At 51.3% G+C, this 27,794-nt stretch overlaps 1 protein-coding gene across 4 annotated transcripts; it reads right to left on the bottom strand.

Moving 5' to 3' along the window:
* Positions 1 to 1,176: 1,176 nt before the first annotated feature.
* Positions 1,177 to 17,367, bottom strand: KLHL36 (kelch like family member 36). 4 transcript variants are annotated; one of them, XR_006056068.2, is made up of 7 exons: positions 16,829 to 17,116; positions 16,320 to 16,586; positions 14,724 to 14,802; positions 8,978 to 10,051; positions 7,312 to 7,469; positions 5,832 to 6,440; positions 1,177 to 5,050 (listed from the first exon to the last, which is right to left on the bottom strand). XR_006056068.2 is itself a non-coding variant. In XM_060397884.1 (6 exons), exons 3-6 carry the CDS (start codon positions 14,784 to 14,786, stop codon positions 5,885 to 5,887), a joined length of 1,851 nt encoding a protein of 616 aa, XP_060253867.1. In that variant the 5' UTR covers positions 14,787 to 14,802; positions 16,320 to 16,586; positions 16,829 to 17,116; the 3' UTR covers positions 1,177 to 5,884. The 4 variants fall into 4 exon arrangements, 3 of the variants coding, with proteins under 3 accessions (XP_060253867.1, XP_042087449.1, XP_027833490.1); XM_060397884.1 differs by having other exon boundaries at positions 1,177 to 6,440; XM_042231515.1 differs by lacking the exons at positions 16,320 to 16,586; positions 16,829 to 17,116 and adding an exon at positions 17,238 to 17,367 and having other exon boundaries at positions 1,177 to 6,440.
* Between the last annotated feature and the right edge of the window lie 10,427 nt (positions 17,368 to 27,794).

The following is a 27,794-nucleotide window of genomic DNA, read 5'->3' as shown; positions in this document are numbered from 1 at the left end:
TTTCATGGACAGAGGAGCCTGGTGGGCTACAGTCCACGGGGTTGCAAAGAGTCTGCCAAGACTGAGCGACTAACCCTACTGCCTTGGGGGAGAGAGAGAGACCAGTGGGATCGGGGGAGCAGAGCAGAAGGAAAAAAATGAGTGGGGAGGGGCCCCAGCTGTCTCAGGCCCTGACATGTAGTGAGTCTCGGGGAGCTCCTATCTGGCTGTGACTGAGACCCAGGAGAGTGCTATTTCCATCAGCCCAGTCAACCCTCAGATTCGTCACCAAAAATAACTGCTATGGCTTTAAGCCACAGCTTGGGGGTGACTCACTACTCAGCCATAGTTAAAGCACCCTGTGAGCAGCTTTTCCTCCTTCCTGGTCTCGCTGGGCTTCCTGGGCCATGAGACCAGCTCCCAAGGTCAGCCACCTGCCTCCAAGTCCTTGTCTAAGGTTCTCTTTCCGTTCAAGAGGACCCAAATGGATGTGGACCTTCTGGGGAGGAGAGGTAGTTCAATGTGGGTAATATAATTAGTCCGAGCTTTGGGTGCTTCATCTGGAAAATGGGAGGCGTCTCATTTCTAACCTAAGATTCTTCTGGAAGTTAAAGAATCCAGGAGAATTTACCATCTGTTAGTTGGTATTCCATCTGGGGCAGCTTAGTGGCTCAGAGGCAAATCTGAGGCAGGTTCTTCCCACCATTCTCCCAAAGCTGAATTACCAAAGGCTCAAGGAGGCAACCACGGTGTTGGCGTGGCTGCTTGCTGGTGGAGGCTTTGAAACCCCTGCAGGGCATCAGAGCTATCTATCTGCCTCTTCTTGGGCCCTCAAGGCGGTAAAGCAACTCTGTTCTTACAGAAATGCTACTGTATCTTTCTGATAAAGATAACCCATTGCTTGTTTTTCTTTTCTAATCAGATTATCCCAACTGACACAAATTTAAGCAAATAGTTTCATTTCAGGTCACAGGACTTAGGGCTGTCATCAAGAAACTGAATGAAACTTCTGGTAAAATACAATAATTAGGAGCATAGTGAGAGCTGACTGGGAATGCCCTTGCCTCCCATGACACCGAAAGGCAGTCTGGTTAATTTCCAAATTATATTTGGGCTCAACATGCAAAGGGGCTCTTTTTCATTTGGGCAGAGAAAATAGGACTGAAGATTACAACAATAACCACACAAGACTAGGGCTTTAATTATAAAATAAGCCATACCCTAGCAGGCAAATCATTTTTAATGTGTTTCAAGAATTGAATACTTTATGGAGTTACAAACAGAAGGAGAAAAAAAATTCAACATGCAGGAAATTAACAAGAGATAAGAAACAGAAAAGCTTTGGGTGTCATACAGTTACAATACAAAAGCAACAAATGAAAAAAATAGCACACATGATAACCAGCTTCAGTAGCATTAGCAGCCAGAACATACCCAGTGAATTACCAATACTTAATCATCAAAGATCTAATTCTGCAAGGGAGCCGGTGGTAATGATGGATTTCAGTTGATCCAAAGGACTTTTTCCTTCCATCACAAGCAAACCTGTAAAGACGGCTCCAATAACTTGGAAAAGTAGAGTTCCTTTTCTCAAAGAAAACTGACACAGGAAGGTTTTTGTCCTCCGGCCCCCCTCCCCCAAATCTGTACATTCATTGATTCTTCTAAGGCAACCAAAATACAATTTCTTGAGACCACCAAACTGAACACCCTGCAAAGCCACAAATTCTGCCCATGTAGAAAGGAAAAAAAAAAAAAAAAAGATGAGCAATCTCCAAAACTCTGTAAAGTGCAGGATGGTTTAGGTTACAGCTTTTGTTGGATTTCATGTTAATGTGTCTTTATAAAAGAAAGGGTGGACAAACAAGAGTGACTCGAGACCCAGCCAGGCCCTGTGTTGAAAAATGACCCATACTGGAAAGGTGACAGATGGATCGGCCCTCAGGGATCTTTTCAACTCTGCACACTCTGCTGCGGTAGGAGCTTTGGAAGAAATGTTCAACGTCTCAGGGTGTTGGCGCATCCTCATCACACACCACTGCCCTTTTGCTCAGCTGGGGGCCCAAGACAGTCACACTCCTGGGCCATGTGTGACATCATACAACTCAAAAGCACGGATCAGATCGCAGCCATGGCAGAGCGGCATGGCCATGGAGGTGGCTATGACAAGACTCTGGCGCTGATCTCGGGGGGCATTGTGGTGGGGAGATGGAAAATGAAAACCCCAGCAGGCAACTACAAAACGGTTATTAGCAAATGGTATCAAAAAGTATCAAAACATTTCAAAAAACTTTAAAAACTGCCAGGCTTGGCGGACACAGGGGATGGGCTCTCCGAGCACCTGGAGAGCGGCCCAACATTCCAGAGGCTTATCCTGGAGGCCAGGGACACGGCCCCTTCCCTTCTGCAGATGCTCAGAATCCATGGAGACAGCAAGGATGTCCACGTCACAGGGCTGGAACTACCCCTCCAGGTTTGGGAACAGGGGTCTCGAATTCTAACCAGAAGACCTGAGAGCCAGAAGCTCAGTGAGATGCTGGCCAAGGCGCATGCATGGAGGAAAGGGTAAGAGGAGGAGGAGGCTGCTAGGTCTACAAGGGGTGGGGGTGGAGTCCTTCACTTCCCACATGGCTGCCTGTCACCTAGAGGTCCCTGCTGGCTTAGAGGCCAGGCCCTTAACTCACCTGAACTCAAGAGTGGGACCCTAGACCTGCAAGGGACGTCACTTCCCTTGGGCATCTGGGTTGCCATCCAACACTGAACAAACACCCTTTAGGGTTGACTCCTGCAGTTCCCACTAAGTCACCATGTGGCCAACTTATGATTTAAGGGGCAAAGGGAAGGGCATTCAGAATAGAAATACACACATGAGGTTTTCTGCTCAGATTAAGACCTAGAAAGACGTAGACCTACCACCTGGCAGTCTAGATTTCTAAAAGCAGGAGGATGTTAGGAATACAGATTGAGCCATACACACAAGCAAGGTGCTAAGATAATCTCTGTATATTTTAAACAGCAGACAGACCACTGTAAGTAACAAAGACTCTTCACCTTTACTACTCTGCTTTCTTTCTGTCATTACACTAACGTCTTAAGCAAACAGGGTTCCAACTTGGGTGAGGATCAAATTCAAAACCTACCACTCATATGAAGTTAAAACTCTAGTTCTTTAAAAGAAAAAAAAACAAAAACAGAACCTGAATAAAAGCCCATCATTCTGAAAGATCAAAATAAGACAATCAAGGTGTTGTCAAAGTTCAAGGCGAATAGCTGGGAGTGCTGACAACACGATGGGGAAAGCTGCCATCTCAACGTGGCGGCCAGGAGACCCCAAGCCTTTGTCACTGCAGCTGGAAATCATTACTGTGATTCTGCAGTTCAAAGGGCCACCTGCTAAGTGTGCCCCAAAGCTCTGCCCACCTGGGTTAGACAGTTTTCTTCTAGTTTTAGTTGGCTTGCACAGCACACTGATTTCCACCTTAAAAGCGCAGACAGAAGGAACCTGCCACAATCTCACCACTGCGCTCTCCCGCACCCAGGCAGGCACTGGCCCCGGGTGACAAAGCTCCTCTCCATGGAGCCCGAGGAGCTTGGAAAAACCTTTCTTAGAACAGTGGAGCCACCATTAACTATTTGAAGTGGGTCTACAAGAAGAAATTTTCCTCATCGACCCTACCTTTAAAAGAATACTCACACCTCAATCATATCAGATTCTAAGGTGCACAGATCACAAACATCCTTCATAGCATAGCGGCAAGAGAGACATCAAGGCACGAGAAAATCTGAATAGAAGCCAGCAGCACAACCTTATTGTCAAAAGCACAACAGCTAGCTTAGGCTAAAAATTCACAGCTGTCTTCCTGAGGTCAAAGCCTTCCTGCTCCTCACAGCAAGCATGGTCTTTCTATGTGCTCAGCCAAATCTGCCCTGGATTCTGGCTGAATGACCGCCTCTTTGCTCATGACCTGGGCTGAGCTGGGGAGAACAGACCACGGGTTCTGTGCCTCTCAGGGAACAATGAAACCTGCCTTGGAACAGGAGGAAGGCAAGCTCTCCCACAGTTGGCAGGAGTGCCATAACATGGATTCCGGGGAGGGCTGGATTAAGTTTGAGATGAAAGAAGGATTGCAGCTTCAATGCAGTTTGGAGGTGCAGGGTTGATGGAGAGTTAACAGGTGACACAGGACTTCTCAGAGCCTTTAATACACTGAAATGTTGTATTAAGGAGCTCCAAGAAGGTGGACAGTTTTTTGGTTTGATTATTTGCATGCCTTGCAAAACCTCTCAGGGGTTTGTAAGCCTTTAGCAACTTCCATAGGCTAAACATGCAGACAGGTCACCCATCTCTTGAGAGGCGGCGGTCATTTGGGTACCAAGTTTTCAACTCTCAGCTGGCTCTCAGCTCTCCTGGTCACTATGGAAACAGACCAACCAAAACCACAGTGAACCTTCAAGAGAAGGGGAAGGAAGGGCCATAAAGAGACAGAAAAAAAGGAAAAGGAGAAAGAAGTTCACTGAGCTTCTTATTCTAATGCCAATGTTAACGATAAATCACGAGGCCTTCTGGTCTCCGCAGTAAGATCTCTGCCACAGCAGGATCACTAATGCCTCCGCTGGCTGGTGATTAAAACCCGCTCCACACCTATTGTCCTGGCATGACAGGTGGCTTGGGCAGGAGTCTCGAACGCTCCTTAAAGGGCACATGCTGCTGCTGTCAGTTCTGGCAACTGCGGGACCAGCGGGGGTGGTGGCACATCTCAGGAGGAGGTGCGGAACCCACCATCACAGCTCATGCAGACTGGGGGACCTCGACCCCTGGGAGGAGGCCTGGCCAGGGTCTCACCCGTCCTTGAGGAGGTGGGCAGCAGCTCGAGACTTGCTGGAGTGTGCCCCCAGCACAGGGCTACCTGGTGACGGCAGGGTGGGGTAGGATCTGGCGCCGGAGTTGGGGAGATGCTCCGACAGCCTTCTCTGGTCGGGGTCCCTGGGCCCTCCCTCGTGTGGGAGCCTCCTGGGGTGTCTCAGAGCAGGGGTCATGGAACACAACGGCACATTCCACCTCCCTTCTTTCCTGAGTGATAAATGGAGATTGGCAGGGCTCAGTACATCAGTAATCTAAGAATCAGTGGCTTCCAGAAGAGACAGTAAAAAGACCAAAGCACAAATTACAGAATAACGCTTATCAAGAGCCTCGTGCCCACATTCCTTTCTCCCTTGACTACCTGTTCCCTTTGGGAATTTGAGACAATGACCAACTGGGAGAAACGGCCACCTGAGGAAGAAAGCCCAGTGGGGAGACCTCCCTGGTGAGAGGTCCCACGCCTCACCTGACTGCCTGGGTTGCTGGTGACCCTCGGTCACTCTCCAGGAGTCTCTGTGCCCTGCCTGTAAAAAACCACCTCACCAGTGATTCCCAAGTGTGGCTGATGCTCAGTCATTCCAAGGACAGTAGTTTTCAGCCTCCCTCTCGGCCCCCTTCAGAATCGCTAATTCTGAGGTGGGGCCCAGGAACCGAGTGTTTGAAAAGTTCAGCCAGGTTTGGGGAGGAGTGGACTACGGGGCCTGCACTGTCGCACCGGAGCCCTTCATTCCACTACAGAAACTTCTGCGTCACTCTTGCCCTGGCTGCTCTCAGTGGGATGGTCGGGGGGTGGGGGGGCACCCACAGGGGTTGGTAACTTGGGAAGAAGCCCCACACAGATGCAGGGACCACTCTTGCCTGGGCCCCAGGTTAATTACTCAAGCAAGATGGTATGTCAAGTCATATAGAATATTTAATTGGTTACTGTGATACCATAGAAATACCAAGAATCATAAAAGTAAAAAAAAAAAAAAAAGCTGCTAGGTCGTACATAATGGTGTCGGGGTTCTCCCGGTGGCTGCTGGTCTGTCGGCACGCCAGGGGTCACTGGCCACGGTCCTGAGGCCTCTTGCCCTTGCCCTTCTTCTTCTTGTCCTCCAGCCGCGGCTTCAGGGCGCACACGCAGGCCGACACACCGGCGATGGCCTTGGGTAGCTCGGTGCCCTCACTCCACTTGTCCTTGTCACGGTCATAGACCTGCACGGTCTTGGAGAAAGCCGTGTTCTCCCAGCTGTAGCCCCCCAGGATGTAGATGCGGCCCTCCCACACAGCCACGCCAGACTCGCTGTTGGCGTGCAGCAGGGGCGCCACACGCGTCCACTGGTTGCACTGCGGGCTGTAGGCCTCCACGCCCAGCACGTCGAAGCGCTCCATGGACTCCAGGCTGTCGTCGCTGCCACCGATGGAGTAGATGCTGTCCCCCAGGCTGCACATGCTGTGCCAGCCGCGTGCCGTGCTCATGGGCCGCCGCTCCTCCCACACGTCCGTCCGGTGGTCATAGCACAGCAGGTTCTTGCGGTAGGGGCCGATCTGGTAGTCGTGGCCCCCGGAGATGTACACAAAGTCCTTGTAGATGGTGCCCGCGTGGCCATAGGTGAACCTGCGGACGGACAGAGGGAGAGAGGACGCTCAGGGCTTGCCTAGGACAAGGTCAAGATTTCCACAGTCGGCTTCCTCATCCACGGTCATCTAGTTCTGGGTGATAAACTACGTGGGTTACAATCCACCCTGCTAGTTATTTTGGGGATCAAGGGACTTCATCACGTGAAGTACGAGGCCCAGGCTGGCACATGGTCATCAGTAGCTACTACCGTGACTGTCTACTCATCTTTTCACAGGTGTCCAGGTAGGGCTTCCCAGGTAGCTCAGTGGAGGCGCTGGGATTCACACCCAGACGCTCACCCCATGCCCCCCTCTAACGTCCAGGGACAAAGTCCCCTAGACACTCAGACATGTTCCACAGCAAGCCTGCTTCAGAGGGTGCACCTGCAGGTTCGATCGCAGGGGGCTGGTCAGATAAACAACAGGCCCTTCTGCTAAGCCTGTGATGCTAATCGCAGTGAACGGACATCTGGACAGGGTGGGACAGCCATCACGCCCCCTTCACAGACGAAGCAGCAGAGACAGCATGGGGTGGGGACACCCGTTCAAGTCAGATGGAGCACAGACAACCCCCACCCTCTGAACTCCTCCTGCCCGAAGCTGAGAGGTTTTCAGTGAGTCTCTCACCCCCTGAACCCAGCACCCACTCCCTGGAACCCAGGCAGTGAGGCAACTTGGCAATGGAGCACTCGGGCAGCCCAGAACAGGCGCCCCGACAGGCCGGCACTACGCCCTCTGCCCCTCGCGCTGTCATTCACAAGCCAGGAGACTGCCTGGAATCGGAGGCCAAGAAACCCAGACAGGCAGGTGGGCTCAACGGCCACCCCGGAGCCTCAGCGTCTGTAGCTCTGCCCCCACACCCCAATCACCTTGGCAGGCCGGCTACGTAGGACCAGGAGTCGGTCTTTGGGCTGTAGGTCTCTACCGAGGAGAGCGCTCCGTTCTCGTTTCGGCCGCCGACCGCCACCAGCATGTCCTCGATGGAGGCCAGGTAGAAATCCACACGGCGCTGGTTCATGGAGGCCACCTGTGGAGGCGACACACCTGTACTTCCCCATTCCCAAACCTGGGTCAGCATCAACACCCAGCACTATGTCCCCAGCATGCTCCATGAAGACACAGCCGGGTGAGGCAGCGGCCACCTGAGTCTGGGGAAGGGAGCCAAACTGGAAGAAGAAAGGGGGGCCCTTTGGGTGGGACCCTCAAGAGCTCATGAATCCCCATGAGGGGCACGGAGAATTCACTTCCCCAAACCTGTCTGGCCACACGTGCACTAGAATTCTGCAGGACACACGGGTCCCAGCCACTGATGGATTAGTTTCCTAAAAAAGAAGTTCACCTTTCCCCTTGCCCCCCACAATCATATATTTTAAAAATTAGTACTGATTGCCATCTGTGTTGGCGAGCAGAAAGTGGCACTCAGCAGGAAATTAACAACAGGAGACCCAAGCTTCTTTTTTCTTTTTTAAAGAAAAGCAAGACATTCGAATGAACACGGACCCACAGCAGCCTATATGATTAGGCTGCCACCGCTATGAAGGTCTGGAGGCCAGTCTTCAAGGCTGGGAGCCCCCTTCTTGTGGCAAGACTTGCAAAGTTGTTGGTTTTAGATTTTTGAGAATAAAATAGAAAAGTCATCTGAGTCCCTTCTGAACCTTGAGCTCAGGAAACCGCCAAGTTAGGTCAGGAGACTGAGATGTGAGTATAAAGACTGGGACAGACTTTCGTGGGTGGCGCTGTGGTTCTGGGGAGGAAAGGAGCACAACCCCGACCCCTCAACAATGTGAGCTACAACCACAACCCTGGGAGGTCAACGTCCCCTTACCCGTTTCCAGAGAGAGAAGCTAAGATTTGGAGCGGGTGTGGAACCAGGCTGAAACTCTCAGCTACAACTTGCCAAGCTGGGCCGTGAACCTGGGTCTGATACCAAGACCCAAGCCCTTCCCAGCATTAGCCACCACACCTTCCAAGGGGCCATGGCTCCTACGAGGCATGAGCCTTTGCAGCCTCCCTGAAGCACCTCCAAACCTGTCCCAAAGAGGAGCTTGGTGGAGACTCCGAGACGTGGGGAGGCTGTCAGAAGTATGGGTCAAGTATCCAGACCAGTGCCATCCAGGATGGTAGCCACTAGCCTCATGCGGCTATTCACACTCACGTTTAAATCCGTGAAGACGAAATAAAACTGAAAACTCAGTTCTTCAGTCCCATGGACCACACTTCAAGCCCTCAACTGCCACACGTGGCCGGTGGCTACCGCTGGATGGCAGAGCCACAGAAGTGCTCTGCGGGTGCAGAGTTCTATGGGGCAGCGGTGCTCTAGGCGTGGCCCATCCCTGCAGAAGGTGGCCAGTCAGCCCTCACTGCCTCTAACCAGGCAGGGGGCCGTGATGGAGCTCGTCACTTTATCATCACACCTAGTTCAGAAGCAGGACGGCTGTCCAGGCCTCAGAGAAGGGGGTGAGGGGGCAGTCAAGACTAAGATTAAGAAGATTGAAAGTCCTCAAGAGTAAAGAAATAATCTGGCTTTAATCTCACCTTGATCCACTGTTTACAGCGGGGGTCATACCTATAAAGGAGATTGGAGGCCGCATCCCCTCCGTTGTCCCGTGAGAAGCTGCCGCCGGCGATGAAGATGAACCCCCCCAGCACGGCGACGCAGTGGTGGCTCCGCCGGGCTGGCAGGGGCGTCTCTTTGACCCACTGCTCACTCTGGGCATCCAGGTAACAGGTGTCATCGCTGAGCTCCAGACACCGCTCGGAGACCTCGCCGCCCACGAAGAGCAGGCACTCCTGGGTGGTGCGGAGGGCCGTGCGCTTGGTCTGCATGACGGGCTGGGCCGCCAGGCTGTTGTGGTAGCGCACGGCCTCCTCGATGAAGCCCTCGCAGTTGGCTTCGCGCGGCAGCAGCGAGCACACGGCGGGCTTGACGCGGTGCAGCAGGTCGTTCTTGGGGATAAGCGGGAAGTGGATGTTCTCCAGCACCTGATAAGCGTGGGCCTCGCGCTCAGGCTGCTGCGTCAGCCACTGCAGGGCGGCCTGCAGCAGGTCGTGTTCGCACTCCCGCTGCACCTCGCTGCTGCCCAGGTAGGCGCACAGCTTCTGCATGGAGATGTTCTGCAGGAAGGCGGGCGTGAAGGACAGCGTGCCGAAGCGGCTGAGGATGAAGCCGTCGATGAAGGCGTCCAGCCGCTTGAGGCTGTAGATGGAGGCCAGCTCCTGCAGGTACAGGTAGTTGTCCTCGCTCACCTCCTGCTCCAGGTACTCGCAGCAGAAGTCCACTGCAGTCCAGATCTGCAGCAGGTGGGCCGTCTCCAGCACGTAGTCGATGTTGCCACCATCCAGCACCAGCTCCCCGCCGTACAGGAAGTCCACCACGGCCTTGAGCCCGATGTAGGAGGCGCCGATCAGCTCCACCTCCTTCTGGAAGGCCTCGCGCATGCCCAGGGTGAACATGGAGTTGAAGTAGTCACTGCACACAGCCAGCAGGTTGCGGTGGGCCGGCAGGCGCTGCTCGTCGGCCACCAGGACCACGTCGCAGAAGAGGCCGCGCAGGCGCTGCTCGTTCAGCCGCTGCAGCACCGTGCCCGAGTGCTCAGCCCAGCGGTACACCTGCAGTGGCGAGAGCGCCTGTCAGGAGGGGAGGGGGCCCCGGACCCACCTAGCACCACCCGACCAGCATTTAACACACAGCAGAATGAGAATGGGAAATAAAGTGCCAGAGTACCTTGCAGAAATTGGGGGGGGGATGGGGGTGGTGTGTGTGTGTGTGTGTCTGTGTCTGTGTGTGGCTATATATTTGTACTGGACTTCCCTGGTGGCTGAAATGGTAATGAATCTGCCTGCAATGCAGGAGACCAGGGTTTGATCCCTGAGTCAGGAAGATCCCCTGGAGGAGGGCATGGCAACCCACTTCAGTATTCTTGCCTGGAGAATCCCATGGGCAGAGGAGCCTGGTGGGCTACAGTCCATGGGGTCGCAAAGAGTCAGACATGACTGAGCAACTTTTAGTTCCATTTCTTTACAAATAAAATTTACTCAATCTTTCTTTTTTCCTTTCATCTCCCGCCCCCCTCCTCCTCTATAGACAGAATTCCCCAAAGTGTTCTTCATTCCCTCCTTTCCCGTCTCTGTGTCCTTCTCAGCAAGTGTGCGTCATGGCAGAGGTCTGCAAACGCTGTCCTGTGGGGAGGGTGAAGTTATGTGGGGCGGAGCCTCTCCAGTGGGACAGGAGTCGGTGGAGCCCCAGCTCCGCAGCCTCTGAGGCTCAAGCAGCCTCTGAGCCTCTGTTCCGGGTCTCATAAGTGAGGCTGAGTGTGTTTATCACCCAGGTTTGTAGGGGTCATGAGACAGAACCTGGTACAGAGCTGGCCCCATGGGAGCGGCAGCAGAGTCACCTGCTGGGCCCCTCAGTCCCCACAGAGGCGCAGTGCTGACACCTAGGCCACAGAGACCATCCAGCAAGGTCATGGGGCCCAGAGACTAACGTGCCTGGGCAATCTTACTTTCAGAAGCACGGCCTCAGCAGTCAGGGCCAGGGTTAAAAGAAACGTATGTAAACTGCAGGAACACTGTGCTACACACCGCCCTGGACACGTGACTGCATGCTCTTGTTCGAGCATCATGGGAACCCTCCAAGGGAGCGTCAATTATATTTCCAGATGAGGGAAAGTCAGGCTCAGAGAGACTACATCTGTCCAAAATCCCACAGTGACTGAGAGGCAGGGCTGGGATTTGAACCTATATCTGATTCCAGAGCCCAAACCTTTAATCACCATGCTACACAGGAATTAACAAATCAATTGATAGGAATAATTAATAGGAGTTAATTCAATACATTCAGGTTAGTGGACATTGATTGACTGTTGTCTGCCTGCCCTGGGCTTTTAAAGATACAAAGAGAACTCAGAATTTACATAACAGTTTCTAAATCCTGGATGGAGTAATCAGGATATTTCACACTGCTCTATTTACTCCCTATAAAAACAACAAGATGATTCAACATATGAGAAAACAGACCATTCAGAAACATCAGCAGGGTGATTCAAGGGTGACTGGGAAAAAGGGCTGGGCATTAAGTCTGGTGTGTGGGAGGCGGGGGTGGTGAGGCTGGGCAGGTGCAAGCAGCTGGCTGACTTGCACACAGGTCCCTAGAGGTTACTTCTCAACATGTGTTCTAAGGCAGGGGCTTAGTTTCTCCTTTCCTTCCAAATCTGCTCTCTACCACCTCCAATGCACCAGTAATGGGCCACTTTATTTCCCTGTGGTCCTTCCCGTCCAGCCAGTTCCAACATCCATGGCTCCATCCACATGAGTCTCAGGCAACATCCTCACATTCTGAGGACACCATGCAGCCAATCCCTACAGCTCCCTTCTCTTCCAAGTCCACAGAGCCAGGCTCGTCTGCCTAACATTACAGGGTGGCTTCTTGGAGGTCCACACATGGATATTTCTGCCTATTCTGGTTATCCAGAGAGCGCTGGGCTAGCCTGGTTTTGGCTTATAACTGAGCAGGAAAGGTCTGGGCTCCAGCATAAGCTGTCTTGGGGCCCCTCTTGGGTGCAGACTGAAGTAAGGAAATAAAAAGGCAACACAGGAGCGGGCTATCAAGTGACAGTGAAGGTTAGTGTCCTTGAGAAGCAATTGAGGGGCCTCAGGCGGGCTCTGAGCCCACCCTGGTCTCCTGGTTGCTTCCAAGCTGGCGGGGGCACTGGCACTATCACAGTTAAATAGGGGTACAAAGGCCCCTAGCTGCGGTGTGAAAAGGAAATAGCCCTGGGGAGGGGCAAGGATAGGGAGAACCCCGGAGGAGAGCTGCCATGGGGCCATCTGCGGCAGGCAGCCAGGGCAGACGGCTTCACTGCTTCTACAGCTGAGCCTCCAGGCTAGGTGGGCTCATTTAGTTCTTCACCTGGGTCTCCACCACAGCCTGTTTCCAGATGTTTAGTGTAGCAGCAGAGACAAGAACTAAAAACAGACAACCGTGACTTCCCGACTTTAAAGGGTCATCAGTAACGAGCTGCAGCACTTCACATAACTTAGAAACTCTGGCCTTCGACTTTCTCCCATGACGTGAACACTGTTCATTCCTCCATTTATTTTAGCACCTTCATCAAAGGCAAGGCAAGGTGAAGAAACACAGGCACTCAGGGTCTAATGCTGGGCAAACAGGAGCAGGTACGGGGTTGTTGCTGTTTAGTTGTGAGGTCGTGTCCGACTCTGCAACCCCATAGACTGTAGCCCGCCAGGCTCCTCTGTCCATGGGATATTCCAGGCAAGAGTACTAGAACAGGTTGCCATTTCCTCCTCCAGGGATATTCCCAACCCAGGGATTATACCTGTGTCTCCTGAACTGGGAGGTGGACTCTCTGCCGCTGAGCCTCCAGGGAGCCTGAGGTATGGGGTACTTGATACTAAAAGAGAATCCAGGGACTTCCCTGGGGGCCCAGTGGTTAGGACTCCTCGCTCCCGCTGCATGGGGTGTGGGCTCAATCTCTGGGCGGGGGACTAAGGCCCCACAGCCACGTGGCACAGCCAAAATAAACAAATAAACATTGGAGAATAAGGAACTCAGCATCAAACTGGAGCGGCACATTTTAGAGTAGATAAATGAGCAGTGGGGGCCACAGAATGGAAGACTCCACTGATCTGAGACAGGCAAGGTGAACCGCCACAAGCAGTAATTGGGGTGACCCTCCGAAGCAGCGTAACGAGAGCAAGGAGCAGGCACACACACCCACCCCTGACTCCACTCATACAAGCTCAAGGGCAGGTGAAACTGCTGAAAGCTGGGGGAGTGGCTCTCCCGACTGCAGGGACCTGGAGGGGTCTGGTAATGTTCTTTTTAACTTATCCAGGTTCTGGCCACACGGGTGTGTGATCAATGTCTAGAAACTCAAGGGCATGTTATGATTTGGGCACTTGGTAAATATGAAATGTTAGGAACATAAATACAACGAACCAAGGGATAGAGAAGCCTATTCCTGAAAGCTTCAATTCAAAGAGAAACAGGCTCAGAATCTGGCTTGAAGGGACAAAGGTTTCTGGCGCTGTCGAACTTAGAAAGCTACGCTGTCTCGGCAGCCAAGCTCCGAAACAAAGCCCCTTTGAGGCAGCAGTGAGACCTTTCTGGGTTTTCACAGCAGATAAAGCCAGGCTTGCCAAGAGCCTTCTCAGTCAGCTCAAATGGAAACAGGAGAGTTCTCAGGGGGATCAGCCTCCCCTGAAAATTACACCCCATGTTTCCTTTTCACACATCTGTTGAACCTCACTCCTCTTTTTGTCCTCATCTATAATTTGCTCGCAGCTCCCTTTATCTAAAATGGTATTTCTTCATCTTTCTTCCTTTGTCTGCTTTTAAAATATTTTTTCCCTACTAGCTTGCTATGTCATTTAAACACACAATATACAGTCTATATATCTGGGCACGTATTATATGTACTTTGAAAGAGTAAATTCTTTCCACACCCTCAAGAACACATTGCAGTTCCTTGTGAGCAATGTCAGCTCCATGGAGAATGCATGATATAGTCCAACCATGACATTTAATCGTCAAAAAAGGAGACTTTTAAAGAAAAGGACACTATTGATATTTATAAAGAGACAGGTATAAATGGGGACTGTCCCACAAACTGGTCCCCTGAACCTTATCTACAGCGGCTGTGGGGTCAAGGGCCACTCCAAGTCACCTGAGGAGTCTGCTAAAGGTTACAGATTACCAGGTCCTGCTCCCAGACTTGAACTTAGCAGGTCTGGGGTGGGGCTGGGTACATGTACTTCCAATGAGACACCTGTCCCCTCCCCCTTCCCAAGACGAGTCTGATGCAGTCAGCGTGACACAGGTAGGTAGCAGCGCCCTGGGGGCCCACCCTCCCTCACTCCTAGGGTCCCAGAAAGTCACGACCAGGAAAGGCTCTGGCCCTTCACATCAGGTATGCCAAGTGCTGCCCCCACTATAAGGCTGGGGGCTGGCTTCTTGACAGACATCTTTGGAGCCTCAGGTGAAAACAGTAATCCCATGTCATCCACCCTGTCCTGTACACCTCTCAGGGTCGAGGTGCAGGATAAAGGAGTCCAGTTGTGTTTCTAACATCCACCACTCCCTTCAACCCCCACTCTCTCTGATTTTATGATTTTTCCACTCCTTGCCTGTGCCACCTCTAGTCATCGTTAAGGAGATTAACACCAATGCCAAGAATAGAAAATCAGCCTGTACAATGAGAATGAGCTTGTTAGAAAACCCTCACGCTTCTTGGGCAATCGGCACAGTGACCCGTTCACAGACCTTTGAGGACTCGCTGATCTTGTACGGCCGAGACACTCGCGTCTGCCGGCTCCCCTCCATCATAAACGAGATCGCAGCCCTACGACAAGAACGGGGTTTCTGAGCATGTAGTATTAACTCGAGGTCATTCACAAATCGCAGGCTCTGCTGGCAGGTGTCAGTGACAGCAAGAGTGAAGGGAGGGGAGAGAGAGAGAACACTGTACTTCCAAGCACTCTGTCATGCCAAGTGCTGAAAACATTCGGGTGTTAAAATCAGACAGAACATGTAGGAAGTGTTCCCTTCTCACCTAAACTCCCACCACGTCTTGTCGCTAAGCTCACCTACAAACACCTACCTTTGGATGTTTGATCAGAAGGATGTCTTTCCAATAGATCAAGACCACAATATCAACAGTTGTCATTTTAGAACCCAGACTATGACCCTGGGACTACGTTAAGGGACTGACACCTGCTATCACATTAAACTTCCATCCGGCTTGACCAAGCTGATGTCACTTAACCCATTTCACAGATGAAGATGTTGAGGTCAAGGTCACAAAGCTAGTGAACGGCTGGGAATCAAACCTGAATCTGTTCAGCTTCAAAACTGGACAGACACGGGCCCTTGAATGGGGCCTAGGCTTTGAGAGTCTCATCCTTGTAAAATTTCGTGACATTCAGGATATGGTTCAGTGATGACTGCCAAGTATAAAATATGTTCTGGACACAGGCACTGTCTTGTTTTCTTTCTCACTGATTTAAGCCCCACAACATCACCAGGAGGCCAGCACTATTATTACCCTCAGTTTACAGAGGAGGAAGCTGTCATAGGGAGGGGAAGGAACTTGCTCAGCTTCACACTCAGGAAGCAGCAAGAGTCAGGATTCCAAGGTAAGGAGGCTTGCACGCTCTCAACCCCTAGGCTACTCCACCTGGCCATTAAACAAACACCCACAGGCAGGAAACCTCCGTGAGAGAATGGGGGGAGGGGATGGGGGTGTGCCCTGCCTGGAACATCCAAGATAAACTTGAACCAGCAATTTAACCTTTCTACACACTTCGTGGTGGAGTCTATGGCAAGGGCTGGTGTACCCACACCATGACAGGCTTCTTCCAGTTTTTGAAATGTCAATAACTCACTAAGAGCACAGAGCCGGGCTCCGCGGGACCTCGGAGGATGGGAGCACACGGAAGAAGGATTAAACCAGCAACATGGGCACAAGTCATATACTGGGACAGAGGGTTTACAGAGGGATCTATCCCCTGCTATCCGAGTTGAGAAGAGTCAGCTTTTGCTATTAAATAACAGTGAGACAAGGAGTCCAGCGCTGTTAAGATAATCAGGGAAGACAAGAGGGGGCTCCAGTGATGCGGGGGAGTAGGGGGTGGGGGCGATCCCGGTGCAGTCCACCCTGCCAGTTTCCTGGGGGGAAGGAAGGGATAACTAGATTTCTCTCAGCAAATCAGCAACTTTGTGACAAAGACCAGCTGTAGCCCTCCCCCCAATCCTTCCTGACTGCCCCTACGGTGCTGGGGGCTCAGAGACGGAAGGGAAGGACACCAGCATCCATCCTACACTTCATCCCTGACTTCCTTGTTTCACCCTCACCCTCACCCTCTGAGACAGGTGTCAGCGCCGCTCCTGATGCCCAGGCTCAGGTGGCCGTGGAGCCTGCCCAAGGTCACCCGCAGCAGACGGTCTCCACCACCCGAGGCAGCCAGCCAGGTCTCAGGTCTGCCTTCAGTGCTAAAAGCTTTGTTTTCTAGGCCAACGTTTCTAGAGAGAGTTCTCCCCGTGCGGAGGCTCCCTTTTGTCTGCGGGCAAGCGGTTCGGGGGCCCAGCTGGTCCAGGAGTGTGGATGTCAGGTGCCTCCTGTGCTTTCTGCAAGCAGGTGAGGGGTCAAGGCCATCCGCAGGGACGGTGGCGATACCCAGTAAGGCGCTGAGAGGTCTTTTACTAAACACGGAACGGTTTAGTAACGCCACGTCCGGGCGGCCGGCAGGTCCCCAGGGAGCCCGGGTTTCAGCCCCTGAAACCTGCCGGACCGCGGCGCTCGGGGGGTGGGGAAAACCGCGTCGTGGAGGTGGAGGTGGAGGTGGACCCGGACGGCCGCCCGCACTCACCGGTCCCGGCTCTCGGCGGACGCCGCCGTGGCTTCCTCGGACCCGACACCGCTAGGCGGAACCGCCGGCACAACAGCCGCCCGGGCGGGCTCGCGCCGGCCTCGAGGCTGGGGAGGGCGCGGAGCGGGTTGGCGCCCGGGGAGGGCGCCGGCGGCGGGACGCGGGGACGCTCGCCCACCTGGGCCGCGCGCCGCCGCGCAGGCCGCACCCGTCCCACCTGCGGGGGCGGCGGCCCCCTCCCCAGCCCCGCGGTCCTCACCGGCGCTCCGCCGAGCACAAAGGGCTCCCGCGGGCGGAACCGCGGCGCCGGCGACCCTCCCGGAGCAGGCCCGCCCCCCGCCCCGGCCCCCGGACGGCGCGCGGCTTCCGCCCCGGCCCGCGCAGGAGCGGGGCGCGCGCGCAGGCCCACCTGGGAGGGCGCGCTACTGGCGCGGCGCGGGGACCCCCGGCGGCGGGGCCGAGCGGGCGGGGCGGCGGGGCCGGAGCGCCGGAGCCCGCGGGCCGGCCGGGAGCGCGGCCATGGCTCCGCCAGGAAGTGCGAGGCCGAGGGCGGAGGCGCGCGCGGCCAATGGCGGCGTCCGGGAGCGGGTGGGCGCAGGCGGCGCGGGGGCGGGGCCTGTGCGGGGCGGGGCCTGCGCCGGGGGCGGGGCCTGCGCGGGTCCGGGCCTGCGTGGGGTCCTCGCGCACTCCTCGGCCCGCACACATCCTCGACCCGGGGACTCGCTCGCGGCCCCGGCGGGCCACTCGAGTCAAGCATCGCGACCTGCTTCCTGGGTGTCGACCGCCGTCCCAGGCGCAGGGACAAGGCGTGGACCAGACAGGCGAGATCCCGGGCCTGGGGGAGCTGAGTGCTGGGAGGGGGCATCGCGGGGGAACCTTTGCACCTTCACCCTCTTCCAGCCTTACTTCGGCCGGCCCCATTGCTTTCACTTACACCGAGGCCTTCGCTGCCCCCCTGTGTTAAAGTCACCATTCCTCTCTTCACTACCAAACAGCTCTGTGCTTGCTGCTGCTGCTGCTAAGTCGCTTCAGTCGTGTCCGACTCTGTGCGACCCCGTAGACGGCCGCCCACCAGGCTCCCCCGGCCCTGGGATTCTCCAGGCAAGAATACTGGAGTGGGTTGCCATTTCTTTCTCCAGTGCATGAAAGTGAAAAGTGAAAGTGAAGTCTCTCAGTTGTGTCCGACTCCTAGCGACCCCATGGACTGCAGCCTTCCAGGCTTCTCTGCCCATGGGATTTTCCAGGCAAGAGTACTGGAGTGGGTTGCCATTGCCTTCTCTGAGTTCTGTGCTTACCTCCGTCTAATTCTTCTCAATCAGTCCTTGTTCATTTGACTTACTCTTCTCTCTCCCCACCTGGAAACCCGCTGAGGCAGGGTTTGCTGCCAGCCCCAAGGCTGGCACCTGGTAGCCTCTTAACTACCTATTTGAGGAATAAATGAGCTTTAACCACTACGGATCTATCATTGTCTAACTTACACTACAGCCTGAATGAACCTTGGAAACATTATTCTAAGTGAAAGACACAGAAGAACGGGTATTGTATGAGTCCATTTATATGAAATGTCCAGAACAGGCAAATCCATAGAGATGGAAAGGAAATTAGTGGTTACTCAGGGCTGGGATCAGAGAAGGCAATGGCACCCCACTCCAGTACTCTTGCCTGGAAAATCCCATGAACGGAGGAGCCTGGAAGGCTGCAGTCCATGGGGTTGCTGAGGTCGGACACGACTGAGCAACTTCGCTTTCACTTTTCACTTTCATGCATTGGAGAAGGAAATGGCCACCTACTCCAGTGTTCTTGCCTGGAGAATCCCAGCGACAGGGGAGCCTGGTGGGCTGCCATCTATGGGGTCGCACAGAGTCGGACACAACTGAAGTGACTTAGTAGCAGTAGCAGGGCTGGGATGTTGAGGGAAATGGTGTGGCTGTTAAGGGATGATTTTGGGCAGGAGTGTGATAAAAATATTCTGAAATTCGGTCATAATGATGATTGCACAACTCTGAATAGATGAAAAACCACTGAATTGTACAGTTAGAAAGGGTGGATTTGGGATTTCCCCAGCGGTCCAGTGGTTAGGACACGGCACTTTCATTGCCATGGAGCAGGTTTGATTCTTGGTTGGGGAGCTAAGATCCCACAGGCCGCAGAGCACAAACAAAATTTAAAAAATAAATAAAAACTAAGGAAGTACTCAGTATCAAAAGGGACAAGCACAAAAGGGAAAACATTACCCAGTCGAGGAGAACAGCTGTCAGTACCTAAGTGCAGAGCAGCCCTGTGTTTTTTGCATGCCTGTGTTCTTCACAGATGCATGCCTGTGATTCTGTGTGGTGCAGGCCCTTTGGAGAGGTGTCAGTGAACTGCCAGCCCTGTCCCAAGAACAGCTGGGCCTGGGGTGGGGGGCGGGTGGGAGGGATAGGGAGGGAGGTGGTGTTGGGAATGGGGTGAGGCCTAGGAGAACTGCTCCTTGCAGCTGCAGCCCTAGCTCCCCAGGGAGCCTCCAGGTCCCTGAGTCTCTTGGAGGAGGGGGGAAGGAGGAGGGAGGCGGCTCTCTAAACACTCTTCTCACCAGAGGTTTGTCCTTGGCCCAGCTTTCCTCCCAAAGGCTGAGTAATCTAGAAAAATTGCAGCCCAGCATAAGTGAGCCACCCTGGATCACGTCTGCAAGTGGAGTTCTTGGCTCTGTCCCTCCAGTAAATTTGTAACTGTTTAGATTGGAGGGTAAGAAGCAATAGACCAGTAAATGGGTGAAGCCACAGAGGTTTGCTGCCCAGGCCTTGGTCGTCCCTAATCTCAGATTAAAAGAGAAAAGACTTTCTTTCCCTCAGTTGGCATTTCTGCTTTCTGCTTCCTTCTCCACAAAACTTGCCTCCCCAGCTGTGCCTGGATTTGGGCCCTGGCTTGGTGCCAACTGGACCAGCTGCACCATGTGCCTCCATTTCCCACCTCCAAATGGGATAGCCTTTGTTCCTTTTGTGGTGTTGACAAATTAATACATGATGAATGAATGATATAATGAATGAATGAATAATAAATGAATTAATACATGCTGACACTTCCAGCAGTGCCCCGTGCATGTTAGTCGCTCAGTTGTGTCTGACTCTTTGCGACCCATGGACTGTAAACGGTTAGGCTCATCTGTCCACAGGATTTTCCAGGCAAGAATACTAGAGTGGATTGCCATTTCCTTCTCCAGGGGATTTTCCCAACCCAGGGATCAAACCCGGTTCTTCTGCATTGCAGGCAGATTCTTTACCATCTGAGCCACAGGGAAGCATAAAACCCCATGCACAAAGCTCCATAAATTTGAACTTTTGTTGATGATGCCTGTCTACCAGTTAGAAAACTCTTCCTTAGCTGAAGACTTTGTTTCCTGTTAAAATAGAAATCATTTGAAAATGGATTCTGAGTCATTGACACCTCAGCATTCATTCATCAGCTTCAGGCGCTTTCTCAAGATCATGTTGTTTCATGACTAGAGGGAAAGGAAGAAGCCAGCCCCTAAGAAGGTTAGAGAGAAGAGGGGAGGGGAGGCAGATATGAGGCACTAAATGTACCCGAAGCTTCCTGCGTGTCTCGGCTTCTCCTGGAGCTGATGCTGACTTGGGACCTGTCAGGTCAGAACTGCTGGTCACTTACTGCTGAGGTTTCTAAGGAAGCTGGCCTTGCCCACAGCTTGACTCTGTGTGCCCTGGTTCCCTGTTTGCCAGCTGTGAAAATGAAATGCTTGGCATTTCAGGCTTGCACAGCTGGCTGTGGTCCAAGGTCAGCAGGTAACCCTGACTAGCCATGTCTCCCCTGGAATCTTCAAGCCTCTCGTGTGAAACCCAGCGTGTGGATAAAAGCCTTCGCAGAACTGTGTGGCCAGGAGAACCACATAAGTAGTACAATTACTCGTGATTCATTCACTGCTACACCCCCCTGCCCTTCCTGATGGAATTATAACTGAAAAAACTCTCAGTGTTTTCATTTGACTTGGAAAACCTGGACCTGGTATTTGGTATCGGACTAAGGTGTTGCGCTCTCAAGCTCTAGAGCTGTGCTGAGCCATTTCTATTTCAATTAGTTAGAATTACACGAAATTTAAAATTCACTTTCTCAGTTGCCTTACCTCCATGTCGCATCCTGACTAGTCACCTGTAGCTAGTGCGTAGCACAGATTATAGAACAATGCCATTTCTCAGAACATTCCAGAGATGCTGCCCTAGAGGAGCTCTTATTAACTGCATGACTTTGAGGAAGTTACTTGTCTCTCTGGGCCTCAGTTTCCTCATCTCCAAAATGAACACAGATAAATAAAATGGTGGGACTTGCCTGGTGGCCCAGTGACCAAGACTCCACGCTCCCAATGTAGGAGGCCTGAGTTCCATCCCTGGTCAGGGAACTAGACCCTACATGCCACAACTAAGTGTTTCTATGCCCCAACTAAAGATCCCATGTGCCACAACGAAGACCTAGCGAAGCCAAATAAATAAATAAATATGAAAAAGTATATAAGTAGGTAAAATTGTGACTCTTATAGAGCTGCCATAGGGGTGGGACCAGAGTCCCTATCTCTAAGAGTTATCTTGAGGATTAAATAAAATAGAACAGGCAAAGCATTTAACAGGACACATTCCAAGTTCTTGAGAAATGTTCATTCTGTTATGACTACTAATCTGCCCAGCCCCTTCTCCCACACCCCTGCCACCTGATGGTAACAGATAGCACGCATACCTCTACATCTGGTAGAGTACGCATGGCAGATATTGCTAACTGATCACAGCACTTTCCCACTGGCCCAGAGATACTGATGGGATTCTAGGAACAGCCTGGAGCAGCATTCTCAGACACATCCTTTTCAACACCTCTTCCAAGCTCCCCCATGAGCTGCAGGCCCCCTTAGTTCCTGTCTATAGAGTTCAAGCTCAGACTTCAGGCCCAAGCCTGACCCTTCTTAGGGAAAAGAGCAAGTGCCTGGTTGATACCTTGTCAGCCAAGCAGCTGGTCCTGCTTTGACTTCCTGCCAGCAACTGGCTTCTTGCTCCAATGCTTCTTGGAATGGGGTCCGGCTGTGTTCTCACCAGGGTTCCTGCAGTCTTGAATATCGTTTGTCTCCTTTATTCAAGAAAAGTGGATTGTCCCTAGGTGGCCAAATAGTCCTGGCCAGAAACATTTGAGTGAAACCGGGCCTGGCATCCGAAGTGGGAGAGAGAGACATGAACTCGCAGTTGTAATATAGTGAGATAAGGGGAGGGTGGAGGCTGGCCCCCAGTCGTCGGGACCCCACGGAGGAACACTAGGTCCCCAGGGAAGGGGCTGCTCCATGGGAAGGGGTGTCATCCTTCTCCATCTTTGAACTGCCTGTCCCTGCCTTGTTCTCCCCCACTGCAGGGACTGACCTGGACAGCCCACCCTGACTCAGCAGGGCTGTCCTCTCTCTGGATCGACCATCATTTTGGTTCTGGTGGTTGCATTCATTCAGTCATTCATTCAGTATGCCACGTGGTTGCAACACGTGGTGTGAAGATACCAGAGTTCAGCCCTTGCTTCTACCACTTGCCAGCTGTGTGACCTTGGGCAAATTACTCAGCCTCTGTACCTTGCTTTCCTCCTCTGAGAAATGAGGTTTACAGTAGAGTCTACCTGCCTCCCCTTCCATGGAGAGGGCTTAGCATGATGACCTGTGTGTGATACTGGCTCACTGATATTTTCATTCACACATACATCTTCAGATCCCCAGAGACTTTTTTTTTCCCTCTTTTTTTGCTCTGTTGGCATGGTTAATTCCAGGAATGAACAATTTTTTTTTTTCAAATGCTAAACTTCCCTGGCACCCCCGAGATAAAGCTTTTCTGTACATGACAAAACTGTGGGGCAGTGACCCCCGAGCTGTGTTTGAAAGGGTAAGTGGGAGATTCTAGGCAGATGAGAGTGGTGAAGGGGGTCCCAGGCAGAGGAAGCAGCCGGTGCAAAGACCCGGAGGAGTGAAGCAGTGGACAGTGGAGGAGGAATTCGGGTTGGCTGGACATGGGGTGTTTGCAGGGGTCCATGGAGGGGAAGCTGGACTCTATGAAAACAGAAACCCTTTGGCAGTGAGCTGGGTGCCTGGCTAGGGTGGTTGAAGTAGCTTTACTTGTGTATATATGTATGTATTATTTTATTGAAGTATAGTTGACTTACAATGTTGTATTAATTTCTGCTGTACAGCGCAGTAGTTCAGTTATATGTGTATGTACATTCTTTTCCATTATGGCTTATCACAGAATATTGAATACAGTTCCCTGTGTCTACTGTAGGACCTTGCCCCTACCCTCTCCCTCTGACCCCCTTGGTGAGCTGGTACCAATACGGCCCTGGCTGGAATGTCCTTCCCCTGCCCCTTTCTTCTGAATCAGTCTCAGAGAATTCATAACACCATAAAGGAAAAAAGAATTATATCAGTGATGCCAGTTGGCAAGTGGGGTGGGCTCTGGTTGTTACCCATCTGCTTGTGCTCAGATTCATTCTTCACTTTCTCTGTGTCCTAGAAGTCTGACCCTGACGGAAAGCATCACCTGGGCTCCCTCCCCTGTGACTTCCTATTGGGTTCAACCAGGGGGAGGCACCAGATGGAGACTGGAGGGCAGGAGGAGAGAGGTGGGGAGCTCCCTATAGTCCCTAGATTCTTTTCAGGGACTTCCCTGCTGGTACAGTGGCTAGGACTCTGCACTCCCAGTGCAGGTGCCCCGGGTTAGATCCCCGGTTAGGGAACTAGATCCCACAGGCGCAACTAACGGATCCTACATACAGTATGAAGCCACAACTCCTGAGCCCCTGTGCTTAAGCTACTGAAGCCCACACACCTGAAAGTCTGTGCTCCACAAGAAGAGAAGCCATTAAAATGAGAAGCTCATGCGCTGCAACTACAGAATAGCCCCCTGCTCACCGCGACTGAAGCCCGCGTGCTGCAATGAAGACCTTGTGCAACCAAAACTAAAATTAATTAATTTAAAAAGGGACCCTGCATGCTGCAATGAAGACTGAAGACCCTGAGTGTCCCTCCTAAGACCCAGTGCAGCCAAATAAATAAATGTATTCTCATGCTCAGTCATGTCCGACTCTTTGCGATTGCGTGGACTGTAGCCCACCAGGCTTCTCTGACCATGGGATTTTTCAGGCGAGAATACTGGAGTGGGTTGCCATTTCCTCCTCCAGGGGCTCTTCCCCACTCAGGGACTGAACCTGCAACTCCTCTGTCTCCTGCATTGCAGGCAGATTCTTTACAGCTGAGACACCCGGGAAGCCCTAACAAGTAAATAAGTACATAGATATATACATACACACTTATTTCAAAAAATAAATTCTCTTCAGAATCCATCTAATGTCCCTTCTGCTTGCTGTCAGCACTCTGACTCCAAACACTGGGAAAATTTGCCTTTCAATCTATTTATCTGTCAGTTTTCCAAAATGGCTTATAGAATAATCTGCTTTCTCCCTCATGCTGTCAACATGGAGAACCTGAACTTCTGGTTTAAGGGGAAGAGAAACCTGAACCCTCCACCTTACATGGTAGGAAGTACATGAGGATGTACAACCAAAAGACCTGGCACTTGTCCTTAAATGTGTGTGGCAATGTCAGCTGGCTGAGCCTCAGTCTCCCCACCAACAAAATGGGCATAATAGAGTGACCCTACCAATCAGCCTGTAGCCAGCAATATGTCTAGTATTGTGAGATCACAGAAGGAATATTTATTGAATGAAAGAGCACATGATGGATGACCAAGTAATATCAGCTAATACACACACACAAAAAAGGCACTTTGAGTTTCAAAGCTTTTAATTTTTTTCAAAGCTTTACTTGAGTTTCAAAGTTTTAATTTTTATAGTTATTTTTTAAAGACACTCTCTTAACTAGCTTTCATTTAACTGACTCACTAGGTTAATGAACTTGTCCTATTTCTTCTGTGAAACACACGTGCACACTGAACTCTCCACCCACATACTTCTTTCTCACCTTTCTCCTCTACCCTTAGGCAGAGTCAGTGTGTTTGCTCCCAAACTTGTGTATGGCAGTTGTGTTTATTATCATCAATTATTGATTCCATTAAATGTTACAGAAATCATGGAAACATGAGGGTAAAAAGAAAGAATATTGTCTCTATGAAAACGGAAATGAAACTTGGGAAAACTTGAAGCCACTGATTAAGGAAATTGACATCAAATGAACTGTAGAAACCAGGGAAGAGAAGGTGGAAGGGACTGTGAACTCCAGGTAAAGGGCTTCATTCTGCACATTGATGGTTTTGAAAGATTCTTTAGGTTCTCTAACCACCATAAAGAATGGGAAACAAGAAATCATAGTAGAAAGTTATAGAAGGTCCATGCAAGAAGAAAGATACACGGCTATAAACAAGAATGAAATAACGCCATTTGCAGCAACATGGATGGACCTAGAGATTATCACACTAAGTGAACAAGGTCAGAGAAAGACAAACACCATGTAATATCACTGATCTGCAATCTAAAAAATAATACAAGTGAGCTTATTACAAAACAAACTCAGGCATAGCAAATGTATAATTACCAAAGGGGGAGGAGGGATAAAGCAGGGATTTAGGATTACAGATATGCACTACTATATAAAACAGGTAAACAAGAACCTACTATCTGGTACAGGTAACTATATTCAATATCTTATAATAATCTACAATGGAAAAGAATCTGCAAAAGAGTAGATACAAAATAACTGAAGTACTTTGCTATACATCTGAAACTAACACAATATTGTAAATCAACTATACTTCAATTAAAAAAAAATACACTAGTGTATTTCAGCCAGCCTGTGCTCAAAGAACGTATACATGCACTTGTTGCTGCTGCTGCTGCTAAGTCTCGTCAGTTGTGTCCGACTCTGTGCAACCCCATAGATGGCAGCCCACCAGGCTTCCCCATCCCTGGGATTCTCCAGGCAAGAACACTGGAGTGGGTGGCCATTTCCTTCTCCAATGCATGAAAGTGAAAAGTGAAAGTGAAGTTGCTCAGTCGTGTCTGACTTTTCGGGACCCCACGGACTGCAGCCTACCAGGCTCCTCTGCCCAAGGGATTTTCCAGGCAAGAGTACCGGAGTGGGTTGCCATTGCCTTCTCTGGCAGGCTGCTGTTACGGGGTGCTAAAAGCCAAAAAGATGCTTATTTTAACAAATACCACAGAAAATTGTGGCTTTTTATTTGCATGTTGTTCACATTAATTTATTCCTCTCTATAGACCTTCTCTGGATAATAGTTTCCCTTAGCCAGCATAAAATAAACACTTTGGGAAAAAATTTATTTGACCCTGAAATTATATTTTAAATGTCCTAGGGAAAATTATTGTTTAAAGGAATTAAATGATAGCTGTTTGTTTGTTTGTAGTGGAACCAAGAACCAAAATTCTCACATATTATATTTGCTTAAAGTCAGGCCGATCCACATACATGTTCCTGTCTGTGAGAAACTTACAGCCTGTGAACGGCTAAACACATCACACCACACCAGGGGAAATAACACAGGTTTTCACAAAGCAAGCTTAAGATTTTAACTGACAATACCGGATCCCCTGGGTTACTGGAACTTCTTTGTCATGTCAAAAGTAGAAGCTAGTTCAAAATAGCAACGGTCACTAGATCAAGAAATGACTCTCACAAATCCTTTGCTGTGATGGGGAGCTCCCTACCTCCCAGGAAAGCCAAATGCATTTCCATCAGAAAAGAGTTTTCTTCTTCTCCTTTTTTTTGTTAATCAATATATTTTGAAAATTGAACTATAGTTGATTTACAATGTTGTGTTAATTTCTATGAAAGAGAAAGAGCTTCTTTATATTGACTCCAACTCTGTCTTCCTGTAACTGGGTTAGATCTGCTCCCAGGAGGGTAATATAAGACTACCTGCAGGACTTCCCTGCTGCTTCAGCGGTCAAGAATCTGCTTGCCAATGCAAGGGTTGTGGGTTTGATCCCTGATCTGGGAAGATCCCACATGCCACAGAGCAATTAAGTCCAAGTGCCGCAATTACTGAGCCTGACCTCTGGAGCCTGCGAGCCACAGCAGAAGTCACCACAGTGAGAAGCCCATGCACAGCAATTAGACAAAGAGAGGAACCCCTGCTCGCTGCAACTAGACAAAGCCTGTGCGCAGCCACAAAGACCCAGTGCAGCCAAGTCTGTCTTTCTTTTTTTAAAAGAACACTATTATCTGCTGTAAGAGGGACTTCCTCCCAAGTGAAGGGGCAGTTCCCCTATCCTCCACAAAACCGCTCTCCTACAGGATAAACCACATCTGTGGCTTCTCATCCCTCCCAGTGTCTGCTGGGGTCCTCCTTTAAGCACAATCCCCACATCAGAACACAATTCTCAAGGCGTGGTCTGACCAGCTCGACCATGTCTTCTTCCCTGGTTCTGGACATTAGAACGCCTCCTCCTAACTACCCTCCGCCTCCTCCTAACTACCCTCCTTGACCCTGAAGGGCTAGGGGGATGGTGGTGGAGTGGGAGAAGGGGGTCCCCCTTGCAGGTTGCTGGGTCTGATAGTGGGAGACCCTGGTGAGAGAGTGGAGGGCAGGAGGGAAGAAGCGGCAGGGGTATTTCTACCCCTCTCTGGAGCAGATCTCCAGTAGCCATGCCTTCTCTGAGCTGCAGAATCCCTTGGGTAATCTCAGCTCTACTCTAGTGTCCCCCAACCCTGTCTCTCTGACCCAGGGCTGTCACCCATCTCTCGGCTGTGGCTGATTTCTTGGAGTGCTTCACCAACCTGCTGGACTTCTCTGCTCTCTGCTGTAGTCAATATCCTGCATTCAATTCTTCCTGCTTATATACTCCTCCACTCGCTGAATGAGATCTATATATACAGTTTCTGTTTCCCGGTGGAGTTTTGTGTGCTACTTCTAGTAAGGCAATTTAAAATTTCATACTGATTGGAAAGGGGAGGGGGAGGGTGGCTGGCACTTAAAGTATCAGCTGCTTTTTGGGA

Source organism: Ovis aries, chromosome 14, assembly GCF_016772045.2.
Source record: "Ovis aries strain OAR_USU_Benz2616 breed Rambouillet chromosome 14, ARS-UI_Ramb_v3.0, whole genome shotgun sequence".
Lineage (NCBI taxonomy): Eukaryota > Metazoa > Chordata > Mammalia > Artiodactyla > Bovidae > Ovis > Ovis aries.
The sequence above is the reverse complement of the archived record's forward strand: the minus strand, read 5'-3'. Positions and strand labels throughout refer to the sequence as shown.